Raw genomic sequence first — 13,457 nt, 5'->3', positions numbered from 1 at the left:
CCTACTTTAAACAGGATTAGGTTTGGAAATTAAAACTCAATGGTTACTTCTGAATAATTCTAGGCATAAAAACGAAAACCCTGCTATTCCATACAGCAACTCACTATTTGCATTTGTGATTTTATAGGTCCTGTAATGTGATTTTTCTCCATCTTTAGAGGAATATACTTCACATGAGCCAAAGTACTATCTTCCATTTCTTTACATTGTTTTTACATAAAGTGACTCATAGAAAACTAAAGAAATATGTGTATATATAAAAAAAAAAACCACACACGCAACAGAAAAATCCTAACCTGAAAAGACACACATATAAATAAGTGATGGGTATAGATGAACAAGTCTAGTTGCAGTAAAAGCAGCTAAGTATTAAAGATTTGTAACCATTCAGTGTTTTAAGACTAGCAACTTAAATATTAAGGAAAAGTTTTAAGTGACAAAAATATTAAAGAAAGTACATGCCAATATTTCAGCAAAGATTAAGGAGTAAATTTGAAAAATATCTCCAGAATTTTCTCAACCAATGACAACATCCACTAGCTTGCAAGGGAAGGTGTGCATATAAAACAAAAGGTTTTCTATCACTAATTATTTCCCAATTGCATCAACAAAAAAGTGCCTTTTTATCTTTCTTTCAGACAGAATTTTAAATTATTGCTTAATTCCTCTATGAGGTAAATTAGCAGTAAACACTTTTTAATCTACCTAAAATCTAATCAAAATTTAGTTACTTCTTTAATATAGCTACAAGTTACAAATGTAAAGTAAGTGCTTTTGAACATCCAAATAGTTTATACTGATGCTTTAAGAACCAATATAATATTTAAAAAGCCAAACTAAGATAGAAGTAACTTCAGCCTAGTCTGAAGCCATGCTCACAAAATTGATCTATGGTAAAGTTATTAGTATCTCAAAAAACACTTCTTACCCTCCCCCCATTTTATATTCTACCACAACAGTCCTACTCTACACCAAAATCTGGCATAAACGTATCTCAAGAGAGTCATAGGAAAAGATCATCTGATTTACTATCATAATGCTCCACATAATGCTATTTTTGCAAAAGGCCATGAGTACTCTGAGTCAACACAAGTGTTAAGCAGAAAACGTCAACCTTTCAGTAGCAGAACTTACACCATTAAACAATTATTTAAATTAATGACTTAAAAAACAAAAACAAATTCATTCTTATCCCATTTACCAACCCCTTGCAAATTTGTCAATAAATATTCAAAGTAATTTGGTTTTGACATAATCATCACATTATTTTCTTACACTCTTTTGCTATGATACTGTTAACTCTCTCAACTTAGTCCAAATGATTCAGCTCTCTCCATATCACTGGCATGCCAGAAAGGGAGGATTCTAACAAAGCTTACCTCTTAGGCTCCAGCCTAAGAAGTCAACTATCAGCCTGTCCTCTTATCTCCATGGCCTTATTTCTCTTCAAACTAACGCTCTATTTTCTCAACCTTTTGCTACCACAGAGTAGCTCACAATAAGCAGGTTGTATCTGCTTAGCTCAGCCTTCTACAAGAAACAGGAAAACAGCAAAAAGGCAGGATTTATCCTACTAGGAAGCAAAGTGCAGGACACTGTCCTGCAGCAAACCAGCAAATTCAACTTCAAAAATATTGAGGTTTGTAAAAACATTTTTTTTTTCCAGTCACAAAGAGCTACCAAAGCAAGAGGGAATAGTTTGATACTTCTCAAGTTTTCCTTCAGACTCACTCCAGATTGAAAGAAAAGAATCAAGCACATCTCCAGAGCCCTAAAAAACTGAAGCTTGTTACTACTGAGAAGCAGAAATGTCACATCACCACCACAGTCACGGCTATGAAGCATTCACACTGAACTATCAGTTGAGATGAGCAGATCACATTTGCATACTCAGAGCTCTTGCTGACCTTCAAAGCACAGAGCAGTGCTCATCTGTGCACCAAATGTTTGGGGCAGGGCAAGGACAAGAGAGGAAAATAAAGCACATTCAAGAGCAGTTTTCCTAGATAAGAAACGTTCACTACAAATAAATGCATTTTCTTTAAATGCTCCCACATTCTTTGACCCTACTCTCAATTTCAGTCTTGAAATTCTTTCACATTTCACATTCTATTTCATCTCACTGTATTCACATCTATTTCTAGAGTTACGCCTGTTTCAGTTAAAAAGTGCAACATTATTTTTTATGTACTATTTTTTTCATGTAGTGATCAATATACTATGTTACCAACACATAACTCGTATTTTAATATACCTAAGGAGCTACAAATATGAATACTGTGAATTCTGTAGTACTGGTAATACATTCAGACTAGAATTTTCATATTTTTCATAGTTTTACTTCTTAAATGCATCTTGATAAAAATGTCTTCGAGACTAAACCTGTGCCAACCTTAAACTTCTGTATTATTACACATGTTTATACACAAAAACAATACTGAGAATTTGTTTGTTTTTTCCTGACAGAACACAAAATATCTCAAGTATTTAAAATGTCTTCATTTTTCAAGACTTAGCCCAGAGCATCACCAAGGTATATAAATACCTATTCTTGCTAATGTTTAGCTGTTAAAACACCACTCTACCAAAAAATATAAGAGCCTGTACTTTCATGGCAACTTAAGTCAGTCTAACAGCTGCCACAGTCCTACTTTCCTCCTGGTCCTGGTCCAACTAATGTTAAAGAAGGGGTAGGATTTTGTGCAAGTGTTCACACAACTGCAGAGCAAGCATCTGACTTTAAAATATTTCAGTAAGAAAGTTTTTTCATTCTAACCCAACTCCCTGATCTGATTCATCACAAACATTGCAAGTAAGAGGAGCACAAAACTGGGAAGAGGAGACCAGGGTGCAGGAGGAATGCGACTCTGCTTCTCGGCACTGCCTGAGGACAACTTGAAAGAATTTTGAAACTTTACTGTCTGTCTGAATCATTTCTGACAAAATCTTTGTGCCAGTGACGTGCACAAAGAAGTGTAACTGACACAGCTACACTGGTATAAGCCCAAAGTGCAGTTATACAATCATTACTTGTCTCACTGCAGGATAGTGTGGTTAAACTAGTAAAGCTATGCCACAAAAGCTATGTACACACCAGTTTACTTACAGTGTCATGCTGGTGTATGGGCTCCAACACAGACATGGGCTATGTCCACCATTAAGTACGCAAGACATTTGCAGTACCTAGAAGCATTAATCGTGGTCATGAGTTGCCAGAACCTGAGTGCCACTGGGATACTCAACATCAGAATGTGCGCAGTGCAAGGGACTCCTGTTCTGGATAACGCAGTCCATAGAACCACAGAATGTTAGGGATTGGAAGGGACCTCGAAAGATCATCCAAGTCCAATCCCCCCTCTGAAGCAGGAACACCTAGATGAGGCTACACAGGAATGTGTCCAAGTAGGTTTTTAATGTCTCAAGAGAAACAGACTCCACAACTTCCCTGGGTAGCCTGTTCCCGTGCTCTGTTACCCTCACTGAGAAGAAGTTTCTTCTCAAATTTAACTGGAACCTCTTGTGTGTTCCAGTTTGAACCCATTACCCCTTGTCCTACCATTGGTTCTGGCTCCATCCTCATGACACTCACCCTTTATATATTTATAAACATTAATGTGGTCACCCCTCAGTCTCCTCCAAGCTAAAGAGACCCAGTTCCCTCAGTCTTTCCTCATAAGGGAGATGCTCCACGCCCTTCATCATCTTTGTTGCCCTACAATGGACTCTCTCCAGCAGTTTCCTGTCCTTCTTGAACTGAGGGGCCTAGAACTGGCCACAATATTTCAGATGTGGTCACATCAGGACAGAGTAGAGGGGAAGGAGAACCTCTCTTGACCTACTAACCACCCCCCCTTCTAATACATCCCAGGATGCCACTGGCCTTCTTGGCCACAAGGGCACAGTGCTGGCTCATGGCCATCCTGCTGTCCACCAGGACCCCCAGGTCCCTTTCCCCTACACTGCTCTCTAATAGGTCATTCCCCAGCTTATACTAGAACCTGGGGTGGTTCCTGCCCAGATGCAAGACTCTACACTTGTCCTCGTTATATTTCATTAAATTTTTCCCCACCCAACTCTCCAGCCTGTCCAGGTCTCGCTGGATGGAAGCACAGCCTTCTGGTGTGTCAGCCACTCCTCCCAGCTTGGTGTCATCAGCAAACTTGCTGACAGTGCACTCTATTCCCTCATCCAAGTCACTGATGAATATATTGAATCGTACTGGCCCCAGTACTGACCCTTGAGGCACTTCACTAGATACAGGCCTCCAACTGGACTCCGCACCATTGACCATGACTCTCCGGCTTCTTCCCTTCAGCCAGTTCACAGTCCACCTCACTATCTGATCATCCAGACTGCACTTCCTCAGTTTAGCTGTAAGGATGCTGTGGGAGACTGTCAAACGCTTTACTGAAGTCAAGGTAGACCACATCCACTGCTCTGCCATCATCTATCCACCTTGTTATGTCCTCATAAAAGTCAATGAGGTTGGTCAAGCATAACTTGCACCTTGGTGAAGTCATGCTGACTGTCCCTAATGACCTTCTTATCCTTGATATGCCTTGAGATGGCACCACAGATAAGTTGTTCCATCAATTTCCCAGGGATGGAGGTGAGGCTGGCTGGTCTATAGTTACCCGGGTCCTCCTCCTTGCCCTTTTTGAAGACTGGAGTGACATCTGCTTTTCTCCAGTCCTCAGGCACCTCTCCTGTTTCCGAAGACTTGGCAAAGATGATGGAGAGCAGTCCAGCAATGACCTCAGCCAGCTCCCTCAGCACCCGCAGGTGCATCCCATCCAGACTCATGGATTTATGGATGTCCGGATTGCCTAACTGCTCCCTAACCCAGTCTTCATCAACCGAGGCAAACTCCTCCATTGTCCTGACTTCCTCTGGGGCTTCAGCGGTACAGGGCTCCTCAGAACAGCTTCTGGCAGAGTAGACAGAGACAAAGAAGGCGTTCAGTAACTCTGCCTTCCCTGTGTCTTCTGTCACCAGGGCACCCACCTCATTCATCAGTGGGCCTACATTGCCTCTGGTGTTAGTTTCATCTGCCACGTATTTGAAAAAGCTCTTCCTGTTGTCCTTGACCCCTTTTGCCAGGTTTAATTCTAAGGAGGCCTTAGCTTTCCTAGTTGCCTCCCTACACCCTCTGACAACTGTCTTATATTCTCCCCAAGTGGCCAGCCCCTCCTTCCATGATCTACACACTCCCCTCTTCCACTTGAGCTTACCCAGCAGTTCCCTGTTTAACCACGCAGGTGTCCTGGCTCCCTTCCTTGACTTCCTGCTTGTCAGGATGCTCTGATCTTGTGCCTGATAGAAACAGTCCCTGAACACTAACCAACTAGTCCCTTTACCTTCAAGCAGCCTTGCCCATGGAATCTCCCTTAGCAAATGTTTGAAAAGGCTGAAGTTTGCCCTGCTGAAGTCCAGGCTTGCAATTCTGCTTGCTGTTCTGTTCCTGCCACACAAGATCCTGAACTCCATCATCTCATGATCGCTGCAACCAAGGCAGCCCTTGACCTTTACTGCCTCAACCAGACCCTCCAGCAGCACACCTCTCCTAGTCGGCTCCTCCACCATTTGTATCAGAAAGTTATTGTCAAGGCCCTGGAGGAACCTCCTAGACTGTGGCTGGCTGGCTGAGTAGTCCTTCCAGCAAACATCAGGGAAGTTAAAATCCCCCACAACGACAAGGGCCTGTGACTGGGAGGCCACTCTCAGCTGCCTGTAGAAGGCCTCATCAACTTCGTCACTCTGAACTGGTGGCCTGTAATAGACACCCACAACAGTATCACCCCTGCCAGCCCAACCCTTAATTCTCACCCATAGACTCTCAACTCGCTCCTCATCCACCTCTGAACAGTACTCTATACATTTTAGTTGCTCTCTCATGTAAAGAGCAACTCCACCACCACACCTGGCTGACCTGTCTTTCCTGAAAAGCATATAGCCATCCATGACCACGTTCCAGTCATATGAGCTGTCCCACCACATCTCTGTAATTGCCATCAGGTCATAATCTCCTGTTCGAATACAGGTTTCTAACTTCTCCTGCTTATTCCCCATGCTGCACGCATTGGTGTACAGGCATTTCAGGGAGCGAGCTGAGCACACTGATTTCACCCTAGTGGTAAGGGAGGCCTCCCAGTCTTCATCAACTCTAGGGTGCTGCCCCACTGGTGCAAGCCCAGCTACAACTCCATCCCCCTTTCAATCTAATTTAAAGCTCTCCAAATGAGCCCTGCTAATTCCTGTTCCAGCATCCTTTTGCCCCTGTGAGATAAACCTCTCTCACGCATCACTGTCTGGACTGGTATCTTATAAAACCAGCCATTTTCAAAGAATACAAAGCCCTGCCTGTAGCACCAGTCTTGCAGCCAATCATTTATGGACCAAATTCTTCTATTCCATCCCATATCAGCACCCAAAAATGGAAGGAGGGAAGAGAAAACAACTTGTGCCCCAGACTCTTTCACCAACCATCCCAAGGCCTTAAAATCTTTCTTCACTCCCCTCAGACTACGGGATGCAGCTTCTTCCCCACTTGTCTGGAAGATCAGTAGTGGGTAGTAGCACCTCAAGGGCATCAGGTTGGGGAGTGTCCTGGTGACATCCCTGATCTGGGCTCCAGGTAGACTACATTCTGTAAGTTATCCTACCTAGGTTGCTAGTAGTTCTACATATGAAGGAATCACAGGATTCAGCTCATTTTAAGTCAAGTATGCTAATTCACTTGCAGTTTGAAGACAGGTAGAAAGAGCTCAGTGCAGTTATTCTGCACCAGCATCCTTATGGAAGCCCCTATTTCAAAAGTCTTATTAAAACACCATGAAGGCTCTAAGAGTTGCCAGAAAAGCAGCAAATACAACACAGCCACCACGATTTCCATTTATCTATTCTACCTTATTTCACAATGGCCTTCTGTACTTGAACACAATCCAACACGGCAAAAACTTTAAAATACTTTTTCACAGTTCACTTTCAGTTTAAAAAGTTACGTGTATATATATATTGGGCTTGAACTAAACTACCTATTTAAGTAAAACATGGACTGATGCATTTGTGGGTTTTGTGTTTTTTTCCCCCTTCATAAAACACTGCACAAACATATTTTAGATTCTGAAGGCATGTAATCTTAAACTTTGATTTTCTAAAGTAACTAGACTCATACAATCATTAGTCATTCCCTTTTCCAATGAACTGTTGATCTTGTTGGTTAATAATGAAAAGAAACAATGAAACAATGAACACAAGTTAGTTTCCCATGCATCTTCTGACAACAGACAAAGGTAGATAGGACAGCCACTATTAACTCTCCAACAGAACGATACACAGTATGAGCTCAGCTCTCTTAGACGTAACTCCAAATTGGAGTTATACCATATAACTGCGTTTTATGGCGTCAAGTAAAATGTAATTGCTGAACTACTTCTGTAGCCAGGAATATTCACGACATCACTGTCTTGTGCAGACACTTCGAAGACTAGAGAGAAGCAATCCATGGCCTTAGCATAAATGTGTTACAACATACCAGAATAACAGACACAGGTCTGATCTTCAAATATGGTTATTTCTGCTGCTCATAGAGGTACTTTATATATTATGCAGATATCATTTTATTGAAAATACTCATGGCAAACACATTCAAATGCTCCCAATTCAAATATTACAAGTATTAACATTGCTACAATCTGAAGAGAAAATCGGAGATAAGTCAGGAGTGCAAAAGTGGACTACATCCCTAGAGTGCCTTATAGAATACTATTTCTCGAAATTGTCATTCTTTGCTGTAAAAGAACTAAATTACTTATTTTCCTTATCTAAATTGCAGCAAAGTTTTACCTAGCTTGTCAGAGACAAAAAGTCTGCATATTAATGATAAAGTTTAACCAAAGGCATTTTCTCCATTTAATAAAGAGCAGAAATTATTAGTGTAAAAGTGATGAAGTATAGCAATGACAACAATCCTTACTAGGATTATGAAACAAGCTAGAAACCATTTAATGGGTAAATAATTTAAGAACTGCACTAAGTATTTGCACTAGTTTAACAAGTTTAATGCAACTGAAAGACCATTACACAATTCACGATTGGACTGTTAACCAGCACTTCCTTGCAGTTCAAACAATTTTGCTATGGTAAAATGTTAACTTTATGTAAATTTCATACTGAGTAAAGTGAACTAACCTTAGGACTCTTCTTTCCTATACACTTCTTTCCTATTAAAGCCCAACTCCTGGAAACAAGCACAGAAGAATGAATGGGAGACTGAGAAGGTTAAAGGATTGGCTTATTCCAACTACCTTCAAGTCCACAAAGATTTGTGGTCATACAGTAACACCTGGTAGCTGCAGCCTCACCCCTAAGCCTAAATTGACTAACCCAGTCCTGTAACCAGTGACTGCTCTCTTTAGTCAGGTTTTTAAGAGATTACCAAAGACAACAACATGAGCCAGACTCCAACAGAGAGCAAGGGTGTTTTTTTTGTTTTCCACTTACTCCCAAAATCTTTAGGATTCTACCAACTGATATGTAGACCATTCACTAGAAATTTGGACTCAACTGAATACACATTAACATGAAAAAATGACATTAACTGAACACAGGAATGAACAATAGATCTTGCCTTCCCTGTACAAATATTCCCACTACCAATACTTGGTCAACTCATAGGTCTGGTCAAACGATCACTACCATTATATTTTAATTATTTTGAATCACAGATGGAAGTAATATTCATAACCCTAGTGCTTACTAGCATCTATGTAATACTGATCATACAAGTCATACAAGTTCAATGGTATTACATTCAGAGAAGTTTAAAAACAGCTACATGGTTCAGATAAAAAGGCTTAAAATTACAAGTAAATTAATAGTTCAGAAAGACCACCTTAGAAGCAAGAATAACTAGTACTTTTCTTAAACTATCCTAATAAATGCTTTTTGTTTTGAATCAACTATTCTTTAGGTACCAAAAAAGCAACTCGGGGACAAACTCCTTTGAAGGGAAAGACATACAGATTAATTCTGAATTATTTTCCAGCACAAACTGGAAGATACAACCAAACACACCATAGACAGAATTAAGAAAACCAAAGATGCACTGTAATGGCATTTCAGTATCCTTCTCATGTAACTATAGGAAACGGGTCTAAACCTTGCTTTGCCTAAAATCATAGGCATGGTTTGAAATACACAGTAGACAAAATTACTTTTGGGAATGTACAAAGGATGTCACAAACCACTATTTTAAAGCTAAGATGATCTCCAAGTTTTGGAGAAATGCAGCTTAAAGAAGCACTAAGGATCTCATATCTGTTTTATCTTCAGGGTTCGAACCCAGAACTTGTTTAGCCTGAAAACCCTGACAGCTTTGCATCTACTAGAAAACCCCAGTCTCTAATTTGAAGAGGATTCACTATTGTTTTACAACAGTGGAAACTTCAGAACTAAAAAGAAAAAGACTACTTTCAAATTATTCAGTTTGTTTACAGGGGAGTTCTATGAGGCGGGGTGACAGAACTGGAGCTGCCGTCTAGACGTTTTCTTTCAGAAACAGAAAAAATATAGTAATTAAAACAAAAATTTATACTAGAAATACAGAATCATGGAGGAAGGGACACCTAGGTGGTCTCTAGTTCTACCTCCTGCTCAAAGCAGGTTCAAAGAGAGTAGGCTGCTCAAGAACTCGTTGAGTTTTGAGTATCTCCAAGGAGAGAGATGCCACAACCTCACCAGTCAATCTGTTTAAATGTTTGACTATCATTGTAATTTTTTTCCCCTGGTGTCTAGACAGAATTTCCCATGTTCCAGCTTATGTCTGTTGCCTCCTATCCTATCCCCACACACTTCTGAGACAAGCCTGGTTCTTCTCCAGAGCCTCTCATTAGGTATTTGTGGATGACATAAAGATGTCCCTTTGAACAGTTCTCTCAACAACATTCATTCTCTCACTGTCTAATCACACATTATGTGCTTCAGCCCCTTAACCACCCTGATGGTGTTCTGCTGGGCTTACTCCAGTATATCAATGTCCTACACTGGAAAGCCCAAAACTGGACCAAGTACCCCAGATATGGTCTCATAAGCACAGAGGTGAAGAATCACTTTTTGCAACCCACTGACTACATACTACCCAGCATACAGTTGGGCTGCTTTGCCACAAGAGCACTGCCAAATCACGTTCAACTAGTTCTCCACTGGGTCATGCACGCAGGTCTTCTCCTGCTAGCCTGCTGGTTTGCAGTCAGTCCCCACACTGAATGCACTGGTGTGTGACACTTTTTCCTCCCAGATGCAGGACTTGGTACTTACCTCTGCTGAACTTTAGAAAGTTCCCGACAGCCCATTAATTTCTCCAGCCTACTAAGACCCCATTGTTTAGCAGCCCTGCATTCCAGCACACTGACACCCCCACCACCACTTTTTTTTTTTATCATGTGCAAGCATGCTGAGAGGTTGAACAGAGATAGGTACCAATATAATGTCAGTTTAAATGTTGCCATCTTTATACCTTCTCTAACTTCACACCTTTATTTAACCAGGCATGCTCTATCTTTATTCACACAAACAGTCCCACTGCACTCACTAAGCCTCTACTGACTTCAGTAAAACTTTTCTTATGAATCTAGAGTTAAGAAGATGTATTAGTAGGAAATAGGCACTGTTTAAAAAAAAAATCTGTTGCTGATTCAGAAGTCATAATAGGAGACTTCTTAGATATCTGCGTGGGTTCTACATGATAAATGGGAAGAAAAACAAGCACCCACAATTTCCAACAGGCCCTTCCAGTAATGCTAAAGCACAATTACTACTAAAAGTTTCCATCTATGTGAATTCAACTTCTACCACCCAAGACTGCCCAAATACAATTAAAAAAAAAAAAAAGTTTTTCTGAGTCTGAAGACTAAATGCTTATGGTTTTTCCAAACAGCAAGAAAATCCCAGAGATGCCACTTTGCATCTTACTACAAACTGCTACAAATCACAAGACCACTACAGGCAATGATGAAAGCAAACACCAGAGCTACTAGAACCCTAAAAGTCTAAGAGGAGACACAGTATGGCAGACTACCATTACCTTTCCCTTTCTCCTCTAAATCACAAAAACACACAGTGGACTCCAAAATAAACACCTACTTCCTTCTTGGAAATAAGTACCATTTTTTGCCATTATTTTGCCAAAATTCTGCCATTAACCTACTATCTCCACTTGAATGCTATTTCGGATTCAAGCAAGCTACAAATTTTAACCACTACTTCAGATATCTGCTCATGCAGATATTCATAATATATAACTGCAGCTGAGTTTAATTTATTCCCAGCTCTATCTGGGCTTACCTCCCATGCAGATAAGCCCCTGCCTCTTGATATTCATAAGAGAAGAATACTTTGTGGTAGAGATACCAGCAACTTTCTTCTTGCTAGGAGGAAGGCTTGTTTCCCAATGCCTTAACTTCAGTACCAGAAGAGTCATTTCACCACATCTATTAGCCTCTGACTTTCAGATGGCCAGAAGCCAACCTCCCATTTCTACATTATCCAAGAAACTGGATGGCCAATTAAACATTGAATCCTTCAATGCTACCATAATACACTTTCTTCAAAGCATAATACACAGTGTTCTATTAAAATATGAAAACAAGTCACACATTGTTTAACATACTCAATGAACTACAAATACTTCTCATCATCAGTCTTTAGGTGACAACAAGATTTTTCAACACATTCCTGTTCATTGTTAAAGACCAGAAAGCCACTTCCTCTCATAAGACTGCTGCTTACAAACAGAGAGCAGGTAAGGATTTGGCTACTCATTGCAATATTCCAGTAGCTCTGTTCTGAAATAATATCAGCTAACTTTCACCACAGCCTTCTCCCACTTTATCAAAAGGGAGACACTATTCTTTCTCCACCTGTTTATTGGTTTCTCCATTATGCTGCAGTCTCACGCTTTTGTTCAAAATATATTTTGCAGATTTAGAATTTAAGTCCATAAAACCAACAAGATAACAGATCAATGAAATGACAGAACAAAAAAAGATGCAAAGTTGAGCAACTCATGCCTTGCCTAGACTCGGATTTGGAGTAAGATGCGATTTAGTGTACTGCTTACTCTTTCTAGAATTTTAATACAAGCACAGCACAGTACCCTTAGCACATATTCAACCAGTCAAGTTACTACCTGTACTAACTTATCAGCTTCATCTTTGCTAAAGATGCAGTATCTCATCTATCTTAGAATTTTAAAGGTTTTTCCACACACAAAGGTAAAAAGTTTTACTTAAATCACACTTCGAAGAGTACTCCAGGCAAACAAATTGTTGGTTTCATGTATTTAATTCAAATATTAAAGATATGGAAAGTTATAAGGATCTCTCTTAAATACACAATATCTCATTCTTAAGCTTACATGTAGGGCTTATAATAAAGCTAGAAATAATACAGCAATCAGAGCAAAAATGCTTCTGTTGCTGAAGTGTGAAAAGACTTTAAATGCTTTTTCAAAAGAGGCAAGAAGCAACAGACTCAAAAAAAACTAAAAATCTTTCATCTCTTATCTGTAAACTAGAGATCAAGATAAAGTCTAAAATTCACATTTTAGTGATTTCCTAAATATGCCAGTTAAGTAAACAGAAAGTGCTAAGTATAGGAAAAGTATATTTAGTCATAGGAATAGCAAGGATTCATAGAATCCTTGTCCAAGGATCCACAGATCCTTAACCATAGCACGGATAAACACACTTTTCAGAACTCTTCCTTCACTGATATTTACAAGTGAAATTTGGTGATTCCTATACATACTTCAAATGCAGAAGGAATTAATTGACATCCAGCTGCTCCCTTTTAGAAACATTTTTCATTCCACCACCCCATTTCAGCCCAAAGGTGAGTACTAGAGAAAGACAAACTTCCTATGTACTTTTTGCAAGTGTCCCTGTCCCACCCCTGCCTGCCCAGGCATTTGTGCTGATATTGCATCTGCAAAGAAACAGGTGGTCTGCTCTTCATGTTCAGGTGTAGCTCAAAGCATCAAATCAAGAATAATTTAAGTGCAGATAATGTGAGCCACTTTGCCTTCAGAGGGGGACTTAAAGCTTGTAAATACAAAATTTAGCATCACCATTCATAAAAGCTTTTTTAAAGAAACAAGGTATAATAACCATTTTAGCACACAAATCACTTAGAAAACAACCTTTTTTCCTCTGATTTGTACTATTTAGTTACAGCTCCATTCACCACCTCACTCCATATGTTTTTGTGCTCAGTGGTACTGACACCATAGTCTGGCTGCCTTTGAATGTACAAACATTCACAAAAACTTTGCTTGCAACTCAGGCAACTATTGAGTAATGCTGAAATTCTGCATTCAAGACAGAGGAGCTAGTATATTCTGTAAACAGCAATTTCATACACAGTGCTGTACCAGTATAACACTCATATGCAGCTTCCTA

The 13,457-nt window shown here is 39.9% G+C and overlaps 1 protein-coding gene across 2 annotated transcripts in view; it reads right to left on the bottom strand.

Moving 5' to 3' along the window:
• The window catches only part of UBE2K (ubiquitin conjugating enzyme E2 K), a 44,604-nt gene that overhangs the window by 29,019 nt on the left and 2,128 nt on the right, over positions 1-13,457 (bottom strand). The window contains exon 2 of one of the 2 annotated variants that reach the window (XM_065837122.2): positions 8,191-8,239. The exons of the other annotated variant lie outside the window; for it this stretch is intronic. Coding sequence (XP_065693194.1) covers positions 8,191-8,239 — 49 coding nt within the window. The remainder of the gene's footprint in view (positions 1-8,190; positions 8,240-13,457) is intronic. 2 annotated transcript variants of the gene reach the window in all.

This window comes from Patagioenas fasciata, chromosome 4 (assembly GCF_037038585.1).
Source record: "Patagioenas fasciata isolate bPatFas1 chromosome 4, bPatFas1.hap1, whole genome shotgun sequence".
Lineage (NCBI taxonomy): Eukaryota > Metazoa > Chordata > Aves > Columbiformes > Columbidae > Patagioenas > Patagioenas fasciata.
Note: the sequence above shows the minus strand (reverse complement) of the source record. Positions and strands in the feature narration are given on the sequence as shown.